Below are 19,371 nucleotides of genomic sequence, written 5' to 3'. Positions count from 1 at the left end.
CTCGTCTCAAAACTGGTTATTCCTTTCTTAAATCCACGGAACTGCTGTTGGGGTAGACAGGATAGAGCATCAAAGCATGCCAATGAGGGCTATGTTGAGTTCTTAGATGCAGCCCAGGCCTCTGTCAGTTTTTCAAGACATGTCCATAGAAATTCTTTAGCGGGGTTCCTAGGATGGGGTTATGGGTCCTAGGAAGCTTGCAAAGTATGGGAAGAATATCAGATACATGCACAATACTCCCCAAAAAAGTACTTGAAGGAGTCCATGACTCTAAAATATTCAGAATGAGTGTGGCATTGTGGCACACACCATAGCACTTGGGAGGCATAGACAGGTAGATTTCTGTGAGTTCTAGGCCAACCTGATCTACATAGTGACCCTGTCTCAAAAAACCGATAGTGATGATGATGACTATTTTGATGATGATGATATTCAAAACTTCTGCTTAAAGTAGCAATTATCAAAACTTTTTTATATTAGAGCACCTTCTGTTTGTGGTGGTTGATCAAGGTTGTCAATTTGACAGGATCTGAATCAAAAGGTAAGATGCTAGACACTGCTGTGGGGAATATTTTTAAAGATTTATCTATTATGTACACAGTATTCTGTCTGCATTTATACTTGCTAGCCAGAAGAGGATGCCATACCTCATTACAGATGGTTGTGAGCCATCATGTGGTTGCTGGGAACTGAACTCAGGACCTCTGGAAGAGGAGCCAGTGCTCTTAACCACTGAGCCATCTTTCCAGCTCTATTGTGAGGAATTTTCTTAATCAAATAATCTGAAGTGTAAAGATCTATCATAAATGTGGGCAGCACTTGCTGGTGGCAACCAGATGAAGGAAAGAGAAGAAAGATCTTTCTTCTATGCCTGCTTGCTTTCACTTTTGCTGTCAAGTTCATCAACGTTGGTGCTGCCACTGCTAATATTAGGACTCAGCTTCCAGTTCCAATGGAAACTGAAGACCAATTGCTCTTCAGAAATCGGCCGAACCTTCAGCACCAGACTGAGACCGCTAAGACATCCAGCCTCGTGGACCGATAATCAGTCACCAGTTCCTGGCCTTTCTGATTGAAAAAGCCATTGTTGAGCCACCCAGATCCTATCCGATAAGCCAATCTAATAAATATCCTCTTAATGTGTATTCATTCTGTCTGTTCTAGAGAACCTTGATCCCATGACTGACTATGCCACCCACTTTCCTCAAACACTTGGCATCAGCGGAAGAAATAAATGTATTGCTTGTCTGAGACATTAAGAGCGCGACATGCATGCCAGAAAGCAAATGGCAGTATCGTGTTACTATTAGTGTCAGAGACATCTAGAGAGGTGTCTGTGGTTGAAGGCCAGCCATTTTCATGTCACTTTCTAAAACCTATGATCCCGGAAAGGACCAGACAGGCCAGCACTGATCTTAAACACCTTAGCTCTGTAACAGATGAATATGACATAGCAACCCCTCCTTCGGAACAGAATTTGCATGCACTTTTTCCACTGTGAAGACGTACCTTCAGAAGGATGGTCTGCGTTTTCCCACAGTATTTTCCAGACGCGTTCCCACCACTGGTGGAGTATAAGACTTGATGGGCAGGAATCCGTGCATAGGCCAGTCTTTTCTCTCCACGGATCATCCAGATGATAATGTCGGGCATACTGTTCTGAGGCTGCGCAGTGAGTTGGGTGGAAAAGAAAGCAGACAAGGTGAGTTTATATGTAGACAGGCTGGAGAAATAGCAGGCTAGACCCTTGGGGCTGTGGTCAATACTGTGTCTCAAAGTCAGGAGACACACATCTTCTTCAGTCACACAGAGGTTACACAGGGCTAAGGAACGGGCTGTGGGTGTTGGGGGGAAGGAAGGGAGAAACAGGGAAGCAGGTGAAGAGTTGCACCCCACTCTGGTCTGAAAGGCATTTTAGAAAACACCCTCTCATCTCTCAAGCATCATTTAAAGAAAACATCAGCAGACTGAAAAGCTGCAAGCTGTCACCCGCTGCCATGGCTTGAATGTGTTCCTCAGGGTTAGATGTCCAAAGATTTATTCAACAATGTTAATTGGGCTAATGAGAGATGAGTAGGTCATGAGTGATTGACCCGCAAGCTCAGATTAACGCCATTATTGCAGAAGAGGGTTAGTTCTCATAAGAACGGGCAGACTCTAAGACACTATCCCCTAGATACTGGACGACAGGAGGAGCCTGTTTACTCTTGTCCTTTCAGCCGCAGAGGTGAGGGATACCTCACACTTATCTAGCAACTCCTGTGTGCCCTGCACCGTGCTGTCCCCTTTGTAACCGTCATCATCCTCTTTAAGTATCTCCACAACAGCGCTGTGATACAAGTACTGTGTTTCTCCATTTTACAGGTAGGGAAAGCGGGCTTAAGTGAATAATATTGTCCAAGGCCACATATGATTTAGGACTTAAATCTACATCTTTCTAATCCACAATATAGAGATATTTTAATTCTCTATGTCATGCTCTACTATTTCATCACTCAGAACACTTTGTGACAGCAACGATTTTCCTGCAGGCACCTCTAAGGCCCAACTCAAAATTATTGTCCTGACTTTTGGGACTTTCACCCCAGTCTTCAGTGGCCTTCCCAGCCCAGTGACTCTTTTGGTTTTTATCATTCACCAGATCATTCACGGTCTCAAACAAACATCATGCCAGATGCTCCATCCATCAGCCCATCCATGGTGCTGTCCACAGAATCCTTTTGGAAGTAGATGCCATTAACACAATTCCAAGGTGTCTACCTCTTCAGTAAGTTGCATTAATTTATCAAGCCAGTCCTCGATTTCCAACAAGGTGGATTTCACATCAGTGGCTTCAGATCTCATCTTCACAGCTGCCTCGTGTATCTGGGTGAGAAACCTGGACCGCAACTTTCGGATCTGAGTATCCAGAATCGTGACGTTGGCTTTTCCGTCTGTGACGGGCAAGGTATATCTAAAGGAAGGGAAAGAAAGAGAACTTAAGAGTGACATTCTAGGCTTCAAAACAGAGTCCTTATGTTTACACACGTGTTGAACATATGTCTGCATGCATTTCATGTAGACTGAAATGTCGGCACTGATCCTATGGCACTGCTTGGTTTGAGCTGGAACTGAGGACATTTTTGTGGCCCTGACAGGGAAGAGAGTAAAGATTTCAAAGCAGCAGAGTCTAAACAATATTCTCACTGCCACCGTCTTCATCACTGCTGTCATCTCAGAAGGTTCTGGAAGAGTTCCAGAAAACAGGAAGGACCGCTTGCCTAGGACCATTTCCATCCATGTCCCAGTGGTGGGACCCCCCCCACCCAAAGAAAGAAGGCTAAGTGAGTGACTCAGGTCAGCCCTGTCATCTACGCTTCCCTGTCCCCACCTAGAATTTCCAGCCATTTGTACTTCACCCGACACCCTAAAGGAAGGATATCTAGCATGGTTTTCCTCAATCATGGGATTGCCTGCTACGCAGCATTTAAGAGACTCCAGTTCACATCTTTAAAGACAGCTGGATATGGCCATGCCTTCTTCAGCAAAGCCTACGGTTCACAGGCATTTTCCAACTGAAAACTGCAACTCCACATTTTGGTTTGATTTCGTTAACAACCGTGGCAGCATGTGTGTAAAGGGTTAAAATCCTCCAGTGGCCACGTAGAGCAGAAACACATGCGAAAAGCTGTTGAGCTCAAGTCACACTTGGGCCCTGCGAGAGTGAGATGAGTGAGATGCTGGCGGTGACAAGGAGCGGCAGGGCTAAGAGGGTAGGTCCTTCTCAGCACCAAGGCGCCCTGGGGCCTCTCTGTTCTCCTATCTGTAACTAAGAGGTGACCCCTTAGGATCCCTCAGCCTCTCAGTGTGAGCTTTAAGTGCTCACAAAGCCAGTGGCCTCTCCACTTCAGCTGCTCGTCAATAACCCGACTAGACCACTAGAAGGCACAAGAAGACAGGGTGACTCAGAGTCCTACCCTAGAGGGGGAAGTATCTGGTTCCTCAGAGCAAGAGGAATTACTCAATGTGCTTTTCTTTTCGACCTTCCTGGGTCATGGCTTTATTAGCCAATATTTAAAATGAGTTTGGGATGAATCACTTTCCCCCCTGATTTCTAAATAACAAAAGATCTGAGTTAGTTCTCCAAACCACAGCAATGAAAAGGCCTGTGACGAAGCCTATGTACTAGTTTTGTCTAACTTGGTTTGGGGAGTGTATGCGTGTGTGCATGTATGTGTGTGTGTGTGTGTGTGTGTGTGTGTGTGTGTGTGTGTGTGTGGTGTTGGTGTTGTTGTTTTAACAGATAATGCTTTATGAATTTGCATGTCATCCTTGTTAGGGGCCACTCTGTCTCTGTTGTTATTTTAGTGTAAGAGTTGCTGCTAAAGGGGTGTGGAGTGCTTGAGACACTAAGTAAAAGAAGCAAACTGTTTCTCAAACCATGAATTAGGAACATTGTTCTGAGAGGTGGAATCAATGTTCCTACCTCCCTGTGGAAGTCAAGAGTCCTTCTTCAGGAGGGTGGCTCAGGCTTGTCACTCTATCCTCCCTTCCCCTCTATTCCCCCTTTGCCTTAGGCTGCTGGGACCAGCTTCCTGGAGTTCAATCTAGGCCTCCCTGGGCAACAAACCAGATTCAGAAACTCCTTCTGGGGTGAGGTGGAGATTTCAAGAAGCTAAAAAAACAATGCTCAAATGTGCTTTTCAGGGAAATACTTAAGAATTCTAGAAGAGTTTACAGTCTGAGGACATGGCTGGGATGTGGAGACAGGAAGACCCCCCGTACCTCGTGTCTTCTATGACTTCATCGATCAACTTCAGCCACAGCTCCGCCAACTGGTTTGCAGAAATTTTACCTTGGATTCCTGATTTCACAGCCTCTATGTTTGATTGCTGAAGAATTAAGAAAGAGGAGAGATAACTGGAAATTCTGCCATTATACCCAGGACAGCATTATTTCTGAGGTAGAGTAGAGAGTGGGGTTAGGACATAAAAAGACAGAATTATAGAAAAGCCAGAGGGTTTTGTTTCTCACTTAGTAATGCTTACCATAGTTTTTTGCTATTTACTTTTCTTCAAAATGCAATCGGCACTAGTAAGTTTAAGCAATAGAAAACCTTATCACGTGTTTTGACCTTTGGAACCATGAAAATATTTTATACAGTCCAAAAATAAACAGAAAGAAACAGTAGAAATAGGTGAGGAAACCCTAAAATGAATTTAATAGAAACACTATGGGCTTCATTATATTTTAGATGAATACTTGAACTAACCAAAGAAACCTATGAAAATAGCATTTTGATTATTTATCCTGAGTTACAAAACAAAGGCAGTCCCAACTGTATCAAACTTGAATCAGGAGGCTTGTTGTTCACAGTGAAGGATCTATGGAAGTTAAGTTTGAACAAATGAATGATTATATTTAGGACAGCAGAAACTGGAGTGTCACCGTAAGTAAGAAAGCCTACATCCTTGGTAGAATACTAAAATTAGAGGCATCATTCTGGCCTTCAATAAAATTCAACAGATATAGAAGTAACTATGCATATGTCTGTATGCACATGTGTGTGTGTGTGTGTGTATGTGTGCACATGTGTGTGTGTGTGTGTGAGAGAGAGAGAGCCTGAGTTTCTTGGCTGACAAAGCCTATAAGCAACGATATAACAGTAATCATAATCACTCTAGTAACCAGATTCTTTTTTTCATGCCACTTCCCATTAAAATAGCTAAAGCATTTTAGAAGAATGACTATTTCAGGGCTGGGCTTGAGAAAGTGCAAGATAAGCTCAGAACACACGAGCATGCTAGTGCTGAGCAGCTGTCGGCAGAGAGAGGAAGGGAGTGCCCCTGTGCCTAGCCAAAGTCCTGGTCATGGAAAGCCACTGTCTCTGTCAAGATTGGCCTGGAGCTCAGACAGCTTGGTCAGTGGAGAGAGATGGTAAGAACCAGGGTAAAACCCCCCCAAAGAATGCTCCACACATCACCAGAAGAAAGATGGGACCAGTTCTCCACCAGCTCCCTTGAGGAAGGGAATTAGAAACTATTAAGAATAGAGTATTTCAATTTTATTTATTTTTTAAATTGTATCACTTTGTGTGCATAAATGTTTTGCCTCGGTGTACATCTGTGCACCACACATGTACCAGGTACCCTTGATGCCAGAAAAAGGCAGCAGATCCCTTGGAGATCACAGGTGGTTGTGAACTGCCACGGGAGTGCTGGGAACCAAACCCAGGTGTTCTGGAAGAGGGGCAAGCACTCCTAATCACAGAGCTATCTATCTAGTCCCCTCGATTTTATAGTGAAGTTCAACTATCCTTCTGCAATGGTGTTCCCACCCCCACACGGAGGCTTTTTATTCGTAAGCATGTTTACTTCTCAGGGGTCTGTGATGCCCGCTATTCGTAAGCATGTTTACTTCTCAGGGGTCTGTGATGCTCCCTGGGGCTGTCGGCAAAATGAAACCCGAGCGATGGGATGGGAACAAATTATTCTGCTTCCATTCAGGGTCTTGGAGCTGCGCATGAAATCTGGGGCTGACTGATCCACGCCTGTGACTACTCACTGCCGGAGAGGTTCAGGACAAGCTTCCCAGCTCTGCAATCATCAGTGATCTCAAATTCCCCAGGGTAACTGTGTTTGCTCATCACAGACAGAAACTGGACTCTGACTGGGAAACCTATACTGACCCAGTCCTTGCCTCTCTCAGCATTGCTGCTACTCTCGAGAGCATCAGTCAGGACATTCACATGTACCATTTGGATGGCGTGGAAAGATGGTAGGAAGAGGGCTCATATTGCCTTTATATCAAAAAGCAGTATTTTTATATTTGCTATGAAGTCTTTGATCAGGTTATTTTCTCATATATCTTGGTCTAGCCCTTATAAAATCATATTAATATAAATTAAAATTTTTGTCATTAAGGTATTTTAAACACATATTAATGAGATCACTGTGATATTTCACATATATGACATATATTGTCTCCATACACCCTTTTTCTTGCACCTTAAATTAACATAATTTTGAAATAAAAGCACTGATGCCAGGTGGATTTTATCCAGACCCAACAGAAGCAACCTAGGATCTCTGTCTCAGACGTGCCACGTTCTCCTCGCAACTGTAGGAGACCAATGTCAAGAAGGTGAAATCATACAGATACCACTATGGAGTTCCACCAGAGGGAACTCCCGTCACGGTTTTCAAAGACAGAACTTTCCTCCATTCTGAAGCAAGAGCAGAGAATGCAGGCCTGGCTCTTCCCATGGTAGAAGTTATTACTATGACCACAGCAAAGCCACACAGGGTGCACATGGCTATAGGAACAAAGCTCCCTTCATCTACAAATCATGGTAACACCTGAGCCCCTCTTCTCTGGCCTCTAGCCTTTTGCATCCTCCTGTCTTTCTCAGGAAGAGAACCTGTATTCTGGAATGTGCTCACACAAGCCTAAGACTGCACTTCCTTGTGGTTAGATATGGCTATATGACTAGATTCTGGCCAATGGAAGTGGTTAGATATGGCTATATGACTGGATTCTGGCCAATGGAAAGTGAGCGGGAATCAAGTGTTTGACCTCTGGGTTTTTCCTAGTGAGAGGTCCTTGTCATTGCCTCACTTTTTCCCGCCCCTTAGGCCGGAGGGTGGATGTTTGTGGTGAGCTGTCTCTATGGGACAGACTGAGGTAATTTCAACCAGAGGGGAAGAGCTTGGGCCACAGTACCAATGAACTTCTGCTAGCTCCAGACCGTTTCCCTCAGCTCTTAGTCAGAAATTCCTCTTACCTCGTCAACCATTGTCTCTTAAGACCCTGTGCTACAATGGCCAAGCTAACATACTAACTGGTGTTTAACTTTCGGTTTGGTGAAAGGAAGTGCAGGACGGATAACTCACCAGCCGCTCTGCCATGACTAGGAGGGTGTTCACTGCATCCAGGCGATGACTAATATCCTCCCAATAGGAAGTCAGGGTGACCACCGGTTTCGTGTGGGCCCAGGGTAAGTAGTAATAGTAGTTCCCTGGTACGGAGAGTCAGAAATCAGTGAACATGGGACACTTGAAGTGGGCAGCATATTTATTAAATAGACGCACTGCAAAAATACTCATAAATCCACATAATTGGGGGATGGTCTTGTTTGTTTGTTTGTTGTTTTGGGTGTTGGAGAACAAACCCAGGCCTCGCACAAGCTGGGGCACTTCTCTATTACTGAGCCACACCCAGGCACTATTCTGATTCATCCATTTTATTCTGTTGAGCAGCAGAGGAATAGGCGGTCCGTTCATTTGCTTTTGTAAATCTCTCGAAAATAACCAGCAAACTGAGGACAATAATCTCAGGATCACACAGCTGGACATTCACGGTGGTTATGTCATATGCATTGCAATAAGAGTAAAGCACACTGGGGTTCACTGTTTCCTCATGAAAACTGTTCTTTTAAATTACTGTTTTTGCTGGAAGAGGAACAAGCACCCCACCCCAAACCCTGTTCTTTGCAAACCTCGGCTGCCTGCATGGGGTTGGCAATACTTGGAAGCTTTCTGTAACTAGGACTAAGTATTTGATATTTTAAGGGCATTTTATGTTTTAAATCATCTTGTTCAACAATGTAGGTAAAAATGTAGCAATATTGTTGGACTGTTTATGTGCACAGAGCCATACACACAAACATATAATCAAAAATAAAAACGGAATCTTTTAGAAGAAAACGAGGTGATGGGTGAGTAACAGCGAGGATCAGAAAGTCTGGCCCTCCTGGCACCTGAGCCAGAGTGTAATTCAAATCATCTACTGAATCTAAGGGAGATAAGGGCTTGGTGGGTACAGCTGCTCTAGGGAATAGGGCATTTAGTGGGGTCACCATCTTGGGATTTTATAAGATCTTGTGTCCAGCCTGGGCATAGGATCGGGAACCTGGGATTCAGTTCCTGGGAAATAGGACCTGGGTCCAGCCACCCCCGTTCCCTACCTGCCCTGTGCTAGCACGCCCATGTAATGGGGTGTGCACGTGAGTGGGCAATTAGTGGACAACTTGTAGGAAACAGTTTTCTCTTTCCAACAGGTGGGTTCTGAGGGCTGAGCTCAGGTCGCCTGGCTTGGTGACACTCTCCTTCACCCATGGAGCCAACTCACTGGCCCCCCAAGTCTAGCCACTCTTGTGGGTTCCTAAACTCCAATCATCTTCCTCACTTATATTAGCTAATGAGATGTCAGGCATAATGACCACCAGAGGGAAGGTATAGTACAGGCTTCTTGTCCTGAGAGATATCCACTGTAAGGAAGAATAAATAAGAGAGCGCACTCAGCACCAGTCTTACCATCAAATACTGCGCGGCTGTACTGAGTCGTTGATGCCAAAGGTTTACAGGTTGCATCAAACTTGTTGCCATAGTTCCCGATGCTGACTTCAAACTGAATGGCCTCGCCGACATCTTGCAACATGGTGGCTGAATGGAACACGGCGGACAGGCTGTACTTCCGCCTTCGCTGGTATTTCTATAAAATAAGCATAGGTGCAAGTTCAGTACCACTTCATTCGTCTGTGTATATATATATGTGGATTTCCAGTAGCTACAATTCTAAGCCCAAGTAATTAGTGCTGTACGAAATGACAGAGGGGAATGTTCTTGGATCCACCAGTTCCACTTCTCATGTAAGTGGGCAGAGATTAAAGTATTAGGATCATCACTATGGAGCTGGTTGAAAGAGGGGTAAATAATACAAGTGTCTTCGAGACACTGCAATACACCTTAATAGAAATGGGTTAATTTATATGTAAGAACTAGCCAGTAACAAGCCCGAGCCATCGGCCAACGAATTATAATTAATATTGAGCTTCAGAATGATTATTTTATAAGTGGCTATGGGGACCGGAGGACGGGAGAGAAACCGGTCTAGCGGGACCAGACAGGACAGAGAAAAAGCTTCCAGCCACAACACCCTTTAAGCAAAGTATGTTACTGTCCTAATAGGATGAAAATTCACAACAACCTAAGTAAACCCTAGTGCAAATATAGGTAAGGGGAGTATTTTATTTTATTCATACTTAATTTTGATGACGATTAAACCTAGAACCTTACAAATGGTAGGCAAATACTCCACCAGGGAGTTACACCCCCAGCTCCAAAAGGATATATTTAAAATGAGTTCATTAAATATATATTTTTAATATTGATGTATATGAAAGGGGTCTGGAAGAATATAACTCAAATTGCTAACGGTGATATTATCTTAGAGGGCAGAGAGATAGCGGCAGCTTTACTTTCTAACTTATACGTGGCTGATATTTCGAGTCACTGAAGTGTTCATTTTTAATTAGAAATAACAATCAAGATTTTAATTTTCAGTTTAAAAAGAAGTGAATTGTATTCTCTCTCTTCCACCCAGTCTCTCTTCTCTCTCCCCATTAGTAACTTAACTGATGACTCTTTCTTGCTCTATCTAGATCAAGGCTTTATTCAATAGAATGGAGCACTAATTGTGGGCTTCTGGTTTATATGAGTCAAAAGTTTGGCCATTGATTTACAGAGATACCCAGACAACTGATTCAGAAACATTTAAAAAAACACTAAGATCCTTTTTATTTACTAAGTATAATCAGACACAATTATTCTTGCGTCATTCTTGATGTTCCTTTCTCTTTCTACAAGACTACAGGCTGTGAGAAGTTCTCGTGACAGCCAGGCAATCTCAGCTAGTTGTTGGCTTACGTATTAATTAACACTTCAATAATGACAATTTATTCTGGATCCTACATTGGATTTTTGTTTATTTGTTGGATTTATCGCTGTGACAAAATACTTGACAAAAGCAACTTTAAAAGAGTTGGGCTCTTTTAAACTTCAGTTGGGCTGAAGACATAGCTCGGTGGTTAAGGGCACTGGCTGCTTTTCCAGAGGACCCAGGTTTGATTCCCACATGTTAGCTCACAACTCTCAGTAACTACAGGGGATCCAACACCCTCACGCAGACAAATGGGCACTTAAAATTTATAGAGGGGTGTTAATTTTGTCTTATAGTTTGAGAATAGTGAGGAAGGCACAGTAGCAGGAGCTTGGGGTGGCTGCTCATACTGCTTAGGCTGACATAAAGCAGGATGAGGTAACTACCATGCTCAGTTGGCCTTTACATTTTAGTCAGCTCAGAACCCCAACCCATGTGTCGGTGCTTCCTGCATTTAGGGTGGGTCATCTCACTTGTTTTGGTGAACCAAGTCTAACAGTTCTACCACAGGTGTGCTGAGAGATCATCTAGGTGACCCCAGATCTCATCAAGTTACAGCCAATGTTACCCATCTCAGGCCCTGACTCAAGCCCCAAATTATGTTTCCTTTTTTTCCCAACAACTTTCCTTTTCTTAAATTATTCTTGGTATTTTGTAAAGAAGAAGTTATGCTGTGTATAAAATTATAACTAGTATAAAGAGCTTCCTGCTTTTAAAACCTTGGATAATTCAAATTAAGCTTCCAATATCCCCAAAGTTCTTCCAAAGTAATTGAAGGTGCTTCATTGTGAGTTTCTTCAGGCTCCTGGTAAATAGCATCTGTGTCCCCAGCTCCTCTACCACCAAGACAGTGAGGGAACTAAGATAGGAAACCCTTAAGCTTAAATACCCAGGCTAAAGCTCTCCAGGTGGTTGACTGTGAAGCCAATGTTGCAGCAAACGATTTAGAAAGAATTCTGCAAGAGCTCGTAGCTCAGAGGGTGTCTTAGAGCCGTCTTAGAGGGTTCTGCTAGATGATGTCAAAATCATCTTTCACCAAAATGGCGACTTTATAATTATGAGCTGCCTAAGGCCAACAACTAGCTGAGATGATGCGAGAATCTGTATGCGCCGACTCAAGCAACATTTATCAAGCCCTTAATATTGTCCAGACCAATGGGAGACATCAAGGGGGAAGGGGGAATCTTAGTTGTGCCTGAGGGGGAAATACAAGCTCATAAAATGCTGGAATAATAAGGTAGGTCATATACAAGGAGGATGGGAAGGAAGAATAGAGAGAACATGGTTCAGGAACAGAGCCTAGACGATCCAGCAGTTGAGATAGAACTACCACCAAGATACAGATTTTCATAAAGATCCTTATGGGAAAGGCCATCAAGTTCAAGGTTGAACCCTCTCACATTACAGAAAATGTTAAGGTCAAGATGCCCAAGGCTGATCTTTGCTGGTAACCAGCTGAAAGATGGATACACCTTGACTATAGCATTAAACTAGATATTCATCTTGGGTTGAGACTTTGTGGTAGCAGTAAGAAAAAAAGCCTTACACTACTCCCAAGAAAATTAAGCAGAAAAGAAGGTGGGGCAAGCTGGCTGTCTGTCCTGACAGGCTATAAGGTAGATGAAAATAGCAAATCAGTTGCCTTTATTAAGAGTGTCCTTAAGACACATGTGGTTCTAGTATGTTTATAGCCAGCCACTTTGATGGGCATTACTGCAGCAAATACAGTCTGTCTTGTCATTTCAACAAAACCAGACAACAAGTAATTGTGCATGAGCTAATTAAAAATCAAAACAAAACAGGAAGTTCAAAATAAAAAAACAAACAATAACAACAACAACAACAACAACAAAAAACCAGATCCCAGATCTGAGAACAAAAATGAAAGAAAAAAAATCAAGGAAACAGGAGGCAGTAGGTGCTAGAACAACGCTGTGTTTGCAACACTTTATCTTCTACCATCTGGAACCATCGATGGACGCACCAGGCTGGACCCTACCGCAACTCTTGCCTGGCAGGATCCATCCACCAGGCCCACCCAGAGCAAGGTCGGTTCTGCTCTAGGGAGTTGGGTATTCTGGGCTCTTTGACAACAAGTTCCCTTTCTGTTGCAGCCTCACCAGCTCTACCCTGACATCCGACCTGTGTGAGAAAATGGCCAGGATCATGTTCTAGGCCGAGTTAACCAGATTCACTAGGTAGAGACGCTCGCTCACCTCACTCTTGTGTGATTCTCACTGCTCTGTGGTGGGGGTACGCTAAGACTCTCATCTCCTCTCATGCCTTGAAATGTTAGTTGTTGGTGTTGTTTTTCACATTTTGGTTTTAATTAAGTGTCTGGTACAAGTTATTTCACTATCTGTGTTTAATTATTTGGAACAAAGAAGACAGATTCTGTTTTATGTCTCAGTTAAAAAAAATATCACTGACATATGCAATGGGCAATATGCATGGTTTGTTCTTTGTTCTTCATTTTTGTTTCCAATTTTTAACCAAACGAATGAAATAAATTTCTTTGGTTGCTGGTGTTTATTACTTTCAGTGGGTCTACCCAGCTACCCTTCTTTCATTACAGTTCTTTAAAGTGAAGAGAAGGAGCCTGGATTTAAATTATACTCTGATGAGAGAGCAGAAAACAACAACAACAAAACCCATGAAGTATCATAATGGTTGGAGGTCCATCCATCATGGCATTTCTTCATAGTTCTTAATTCCAAACGATATGTTTAAAATCAAGATACAATCTGCTCACCCACCAAGGTTCCTCTCCTGAGAATAATTACAATTATCCCTTGCTGGATTTATGTCATGATGACATAATCGGGAGTTGGTGACAGTAGGAGGTGGAGGAAGCAGATCACAGGGACTGTAAGATCCTGGCATCTTTCTCTGTTACCCCCCCCCCCCTTTACGGCTGCCTGTCCACAGTGAAGAAACCCCTCAACTACACACTCCTTTCCTGATGCTGTTCTATTCAATTTGCATGGGACTATACCACCATGGACCAAACCCATAGAAACAGTGAACCAAAAATGAGTCCTTCTGCCCTGAAACTATGTTTAGCAATTTTGGCCAGAGTGCCAAAGGCGATACACCTATTACATCTCAATGGCTGAAGCAAGCCTCATTATCTTCATAGGGTTGTCATAGATACGTGAGGGAATGTCGGGGGGACTGTCTACGAAGCTGGTCTTTCTCCACTTCTCCTATAGATAACTCTTGGTGCCCTCAATCCCTTCCATCCCATGCAATGGTCACACTAACATTTACCTCAACAACCAGAAGGTCATCATTTGAAATGGGCTCAAGCTTCTTTTCTGGTGGTTTCTTTTCAAGGAAAGTGGTCAGTTCAACCAAGATCCTGCCTCTGTAGGCTACACCTTCTCCCTGGAAGGCAAGAACACAGGATTATCCCCATAGACAGGAAACACAGCAAAAAACGTCTATCGAATCAGGGTCTCTCACCCTCCCTCCCCCGTCTCTCTCTCACACATATACACACATGCACCTGTGTGTGTGTGTGGTCCCAACCTCCTTAGTGAATCAGCTAGTAACTCCTACTAATCTCAGACTTTAATATCGGAAAGTAGAGCCATTTACTTTCAGGTGGACTCCAAATGATGCCATGAGACGCTAGGTCAGAAAATGTCTTATCTTGGCCAAGGCCAGGGTTCGGAAACCATGCTCTGGGTCTGGAAGGAGCTCCTCAAGCAGGGTGGTGAGTGTCTAGGCTCAAAGTCTCCTCCATCTTAGTTCATCAGAACAGCCCTGCATTTGTATTTATTTACTTGGATCTTTTTCTCCACCATGCTCAACAGTGCTGTTCATAGAATCTGCTGGAGGGAAATGAACGGCTCCCAATTCCTCACTGTCCCTACTGTTCCCTTCTCAGGGTCATTTATAATGTGCTTTAATTTTGAGTATTGGGGGATAATCAAAAGAGATGTGACTACTTCTACTATAATCCAAAGAGAGCTTCCCATCAGTGAAACGGAGCAGCGTGGTGTCAAGGACAGCGTGGTGTCTCCACAGTCGTTCCACTGCCAGTCCTGGACCATGCATGGGAACAAAGCCGTGCAGGGTCTTCCTAGGAAGGACAGCATTGACTCCTGATGTTTCCATTAATGTCAAGTTGAAGACTGGACAGACATAGATGTGTCACTAACCACATTAATTGATTACTTGCTGGCCAGAATCTGTCTTTTCTTTTCAATCCTTTCTTTTTTTTTTTTTTTTGACAGAGTCTTGCTATGTAGCTTTGGTTGGCCTAGAACACCAGGCTGGCATCAAGATCACAGAGATCCACTTGCCTCTGTCTCCAGAGTTCTGGGATTAAAGGTGTGTACTACCATGCCCAGCCTTCCAGACACCTTTAATTCTAAGTCTTTAAGAAATGTAAGATTTCTCTCTGTTAACATTTTATCAGCTGGATGGTAGGTGTGAGTTACGGGTGGGGAATGTTAGTGCCCCTACATGAGATGTCTATTGCTATTATAAGAAGGAACCCCATTAACCAGCATCCGTCAACCACACCCTTCACTGAGAAACTAACCTTCCCTGTATTCAGCTCATCGTAGGGATCTGGGAATCCCGTGTACTCTCTGGGGCTTCCGTAAAGGTTCAAATAACACGGTCCAAATGTGGGGACAAAGCCCACCTCTGTCTCTCCTGTGTTTGCTGAGATATAAACATCACCATTAGATTTCAGGTCTTTCACATTCACACTACGGAAATAAAAGTTAGTTAGTAGTCAGTTAGGTGAGATGAAGTTTTTTTCTCTAGTTTGTGAATTTATATTAGTGAAATGAGTTATATTAGTGAAAATTATTAATGCTGTGGGACCTGCCATATTTCCATTTTACTATCGCTTTAAGATGTTAGACAAAAATTGGGATAATTTAGAAAACCTATCCTTACAAAATAATGCTATTTAAATGAAAGAATCATAGATCAATCTTCACATTTTTTGCAAGTTTACAACTTCGTCACATTTGGAGTAAAAAATGACATTGTTTTAAGAAGTCATTTAAATGATGTGCCAGATTTATTTGATGTTACCCATAAAGATGTCACTTAACCTCAAGGAGGAGTATGGTAGGTGCTGTTAAAAGTACACTGAAAATCTTAAATGTCTTGAGGAGTTCCTTATGGTTGGTTCTAAGACCATATGGTGTTCGGAAGTGTTAAGCAGGGGCCATTCATTGACTCTGTCTCTGCTACTTGGATAAACTCTGTCTCTGCTACCTGGACTCAGCAAGATTACCTCTCAATAAAGACTATAAGGGCAACATAAGGAAACAGTCAAGCCCAGAGGAAATCATGGGTGACCACGGGGAAGACAAGAGCTTCCATCAACAGTCTGAAGGCTCCCAAGTGGAAGAGCGGTGGATTTTTTTTTTCTCCAAAAAGCAGAGTTAGGAGCATTCTTGGGCAATACATGGACATCAAAGTTGGTTCACTAGTTTGATTTTATGTCTTTGACATTCAGTGGTGGAGCGGGCCAGAGAGCTGGTTAGGAATAAAGGATTGAAGCAGAGCGTCTCAGAGAAAACATTCGTACTCGACAGTTGCTAAAACCACTGCTTCTCTGACTCAGAATCCTCAGCTATAAGAGGAACAGTGACATCTGCCTTCAGAGAACTGTGCTGGGCAACAATCGGCAAACTTGCAAAAAATGGCGAGTGCTGCAGAAACCAAAGACAAGTTATGATATCTCCTACTAGGCAGGCATGAGAAGTGGAAAGTACTCTCATCCTCCAACTTGGAGACTGACATCAAAGGTGGGGCAAAGGTACTTCACATGCTATCGGAATCGTTAACTTAGTAGTGCCCCGCATCTCTACCCGTTGAGCATAAGCAATCACAGAAAGCATTATATCTCCAAACAATTATCTGCAGTAAAGCCACACAGAATGGTGTGCATCAGGGTGAAAGACGAAACATGGCACGGAGGCTGGCTATCAAATTGATATTCAATTTTTAGTCATGCAGGACAAGCACACACAACTCATGAAACATCCTAACTCTAGCAAAACTGTATTTGAGACAGTGAAACACCAAGGAGAAGGTTCTAAGGCAATCAGTCAATCAATATATTCTCAGTAAGATGACAGTAGATAGGAAGCTCTAGAAGACAGCAAAATTACAAAGCGTAAACCTGTATATGATGCAGCCCCAGTTCCCGAAGAGGAGAGATCTATGTAGTAAAAATATGATTGGTTAAAAACAAGAAACACATGGACAGTATAAAAACACACATCGCAAAGTTAATCGTATTCTGTGCTGAGTAAGCAGCTTAGCAACAGCAGGGAATCCCCAGTTCACCTCCAAATCCCATGAGTCTTTCGAATTCCTCGTCCTAGTCTCACCAGCTAAATGTCAACTGGGTGAAAAGCTTTGTCACAAGTGGTAGAGCCAGCACATGTGAATAACCCAAATTCACCAGCGCCAAGGAGCTGGCGTTTGAGAAGAGCTGGGTTCCCATGGCCATAGGAAGCGGGTGAAGTTAACAACATGGCATGCTTTTAATACAACATTTACATGTCTTTAGCTGGGCCCAGGGACAGAAAATGCAAGTTAATTTGGTTTGAGGTAATATAAGCAAACACCTGTAGTTAGCCCTGGATTATGTGATGCAAAGCACAGTTTGTTTCTTTGTGTACATGGAGTTGGGGGTGAGGGGAGGCACGGGGTGGGGGGAGGCAGCTCCTTGTTGTTCTCAGACTCTTAGATCCCAAACCAGGCTATCTGTAGGACCTGTAATGGCAGAAATTCTCAGAGGAGGGGGTTGAAACTGCCTCTAACAATTTCTGGGTTTGGTTCTGATGCTATCATGAAGTAAAATACTTTTACCGGTATTTCTTGAACCACTACCTTGAGATCATATTTAATGATTCCTTACTTAATAAATGGATTGGGTTGCTTTTGCCCCTTCTCTCTACAGATGTGGCCCCTTTTGAACCTCTACTGATTTGTTTTTAACCTATAGTGGGTGCATCTATGATGCCCACTCAACACAAAGAGCCTCGAGCACGCCTGCCCTTCCTCGCTCCGCTTTTCATCTCTGTGTTCTGTGCTTGTTTAACATCTGAGAAGGGCGGTGGCCTTTGCGCTCTGTTCAGAGTTAGGGCTGTGGGCTTAAAAGAAATAAAATAAATAACTATTACCTTAATCCACTTTTCTCCTCTGCAGAGAAAGGGGCTACCGTTCCGCTTTCTGTGCTGAAGCTCCAGTCTTGGGATCCCTCCAGCAGAGAGCATGCAGGTGCAATCTCATTCTGACTTTCAACTGCTTGCTTAAAATAGTGCTACACAGGACTTTATATTTGAACTATGCATTCCTGTTTGTTTCCCCTGAGATTTATAATTGTCTTTCTTTTTAACATCTCAAGATCTGGAAAACCAGTGCCTTTTTAAAATCCTATCTTTAGGACCTTTCAGGTTCTTGACATTGGTTAGGATTGATACGATTTACTTGCTATTTTATGTGTTTTGCCTGCATGTTGTATATGTGGATCATGCATGTACAGTGCCTGCAGAGGCCTGAAAAGGGCATCAGAGCCCCTGGAACTGAACTTACTGATGATTGTAGCCACTTTGAAGGTACTGAGAACCAAACCTGGGTCCCATGCAACAGCAGTGAATGCTCTTAACACCGAGCCATTTCTCCACCCCCATATTGATGCTCTTCTTTAAGCACATAAAATTAGGATAAAAGGAAACTTCAGCTTCTCAAGACAAAAATCTTATTCCAAATTACCTCACTTTCCTCAACATGTTTAACCTACTGGCCCCTGGAAAACTCGAGCTGCAGGCATCAATGTGCTGACGTTAATTTTTCCTCTTGTCTAAGTACTTCCCTGGATATGCACCAAACCCTAACAGGCACAGCGATGTGTGGGCGCTCCATACTGACAAGCAAGACAATTCTAAAACAGCTCCTGGCATAAAAGGTTTGGATGGGAGCAAGAGAGCTAAACAATTTGAAATTGTTCTTTGCTTCCATCGTTAATTATTATAGTGGTGTTTTGCCAAAACACCACTGTCACGGCTCACTGGACTCACTGGGCTTCCGTGTACCTATAGGGGGAGTTGTCTAGGGGTGGGGATGCTGAGAACTGAGTCCAGTGCTTTGTATTCTCTAGGTACACACTCTGCTGGTTAGCTACACTGCCAGTCCCTTCATTCCTGTTTTGACGCAGAGTCGTGTTAGTAGCCTAGGCTAGAGGGAAACTTCCTTGTAGCTCAGGCAGGCCCTGAACATGTGATTCTCCTGTCTTAGTCCCCTCTGCAACTGGAGTCCCAGTCCTGTGCCCAAACACACTTGCCTTTTAAGACGCCAAGCCTGTTTCTAGGTGACCACCTCAGTTTGTGCTTTCTGTGTAAGAACTACTGCTCGCTGACCATGGCACTGCTGGAGCACCTTGGCCCCTTCTTTCCTAGAGGCTTTGAGTCCAGTCTCCTTCTGACCCTCAAGGGACTTACCTTCTACTTCTCCCCCAGAGGCGGCAATTTTAGAGAGGTATAGGTACGTTGTCCCAACGACGTCATTTTTGGTAAGCCGGTCCCTGTGTAAAACAAGACGTTACAACTTCTGCCTGTAAAGTTATACCTTCATTTCAATCATCTTGGTGGTTGTTGTTTCGCTTTTGGAGAGACAGGGTTTCTCTGTGTA

At 43.4% G+C, this 19,371-nt stretch overlaps 1 protein-coding gene across 3 annotated transcripts in view; it reads right to left on the bottom strand.

The window, feature by feature from the left end:
• Myof (myoferlin) overlaps window positions 1-19,371 on the bottom strand; it is a 147,917-nt gene that overhangs the window by 58,226 nt on the left and 70,320 nt on the right. For 2 of the 3 annotated variants that reach the window (XM_087907939.1, XM_087907940.1), the window contains exons 16-24: window positions 19,182-19,264; window positions 16,856-16,894; window positions 15,251-15,375; window positions 13,969-14,085; window positions 9,294-9,471; window positions 7,872-7,996; window positions 4,765-4,871; window positions 2,761-2,953; window positions 1,510-1,665 (exon numbers count right to left, since the gene is read on the bottom strand). In XM_087907939.1, the coding sequence (XP_087764065.1) occupies window positions 1,510-1,665; window positions 2,761-2,953; window positions 4,765-4,871; window positions 7,872-7,996; window positions 9,294-9,471; window positions 13,969-14,085; window positions 15,251-15,375; window positions 16,856-16,894; window positions 19,182-19,264 (1,123 nt within the window). The remainder of the gene's footprint in view (window positions 1-1,509; window positions 1,666-2,760; window positions 2,954-4,764; window positions 4,872-7,871; window positions 7,997-9,293; window positions 9,472-13,968; window positions 14,086-15,250; window positions 15,376-16,855; window positions 16,895-19,181; window positions 19,265-19,371) is intronic. The other variant, XM_087907941.1, reaches the window with a different exon arrangement.

Source organism: Myodes glareolus, chromosome 7, assembly GCF_982192425.1.
Source record: "Myodes glareolus chromosome 7, mMyoGla1.1, whole genome shotgun sequence".
In the NCBI taxonomy this organism is placed as follows: domain Eukaryota; kingdom Metazoa; phylum Chordata; class Mammalia; order Rodentia; family Cricetidae; genus Myodes; species Myodes glareolus.
This window is presented reverse-complemented; position numbering and strand designations above follow the sequence as displayed.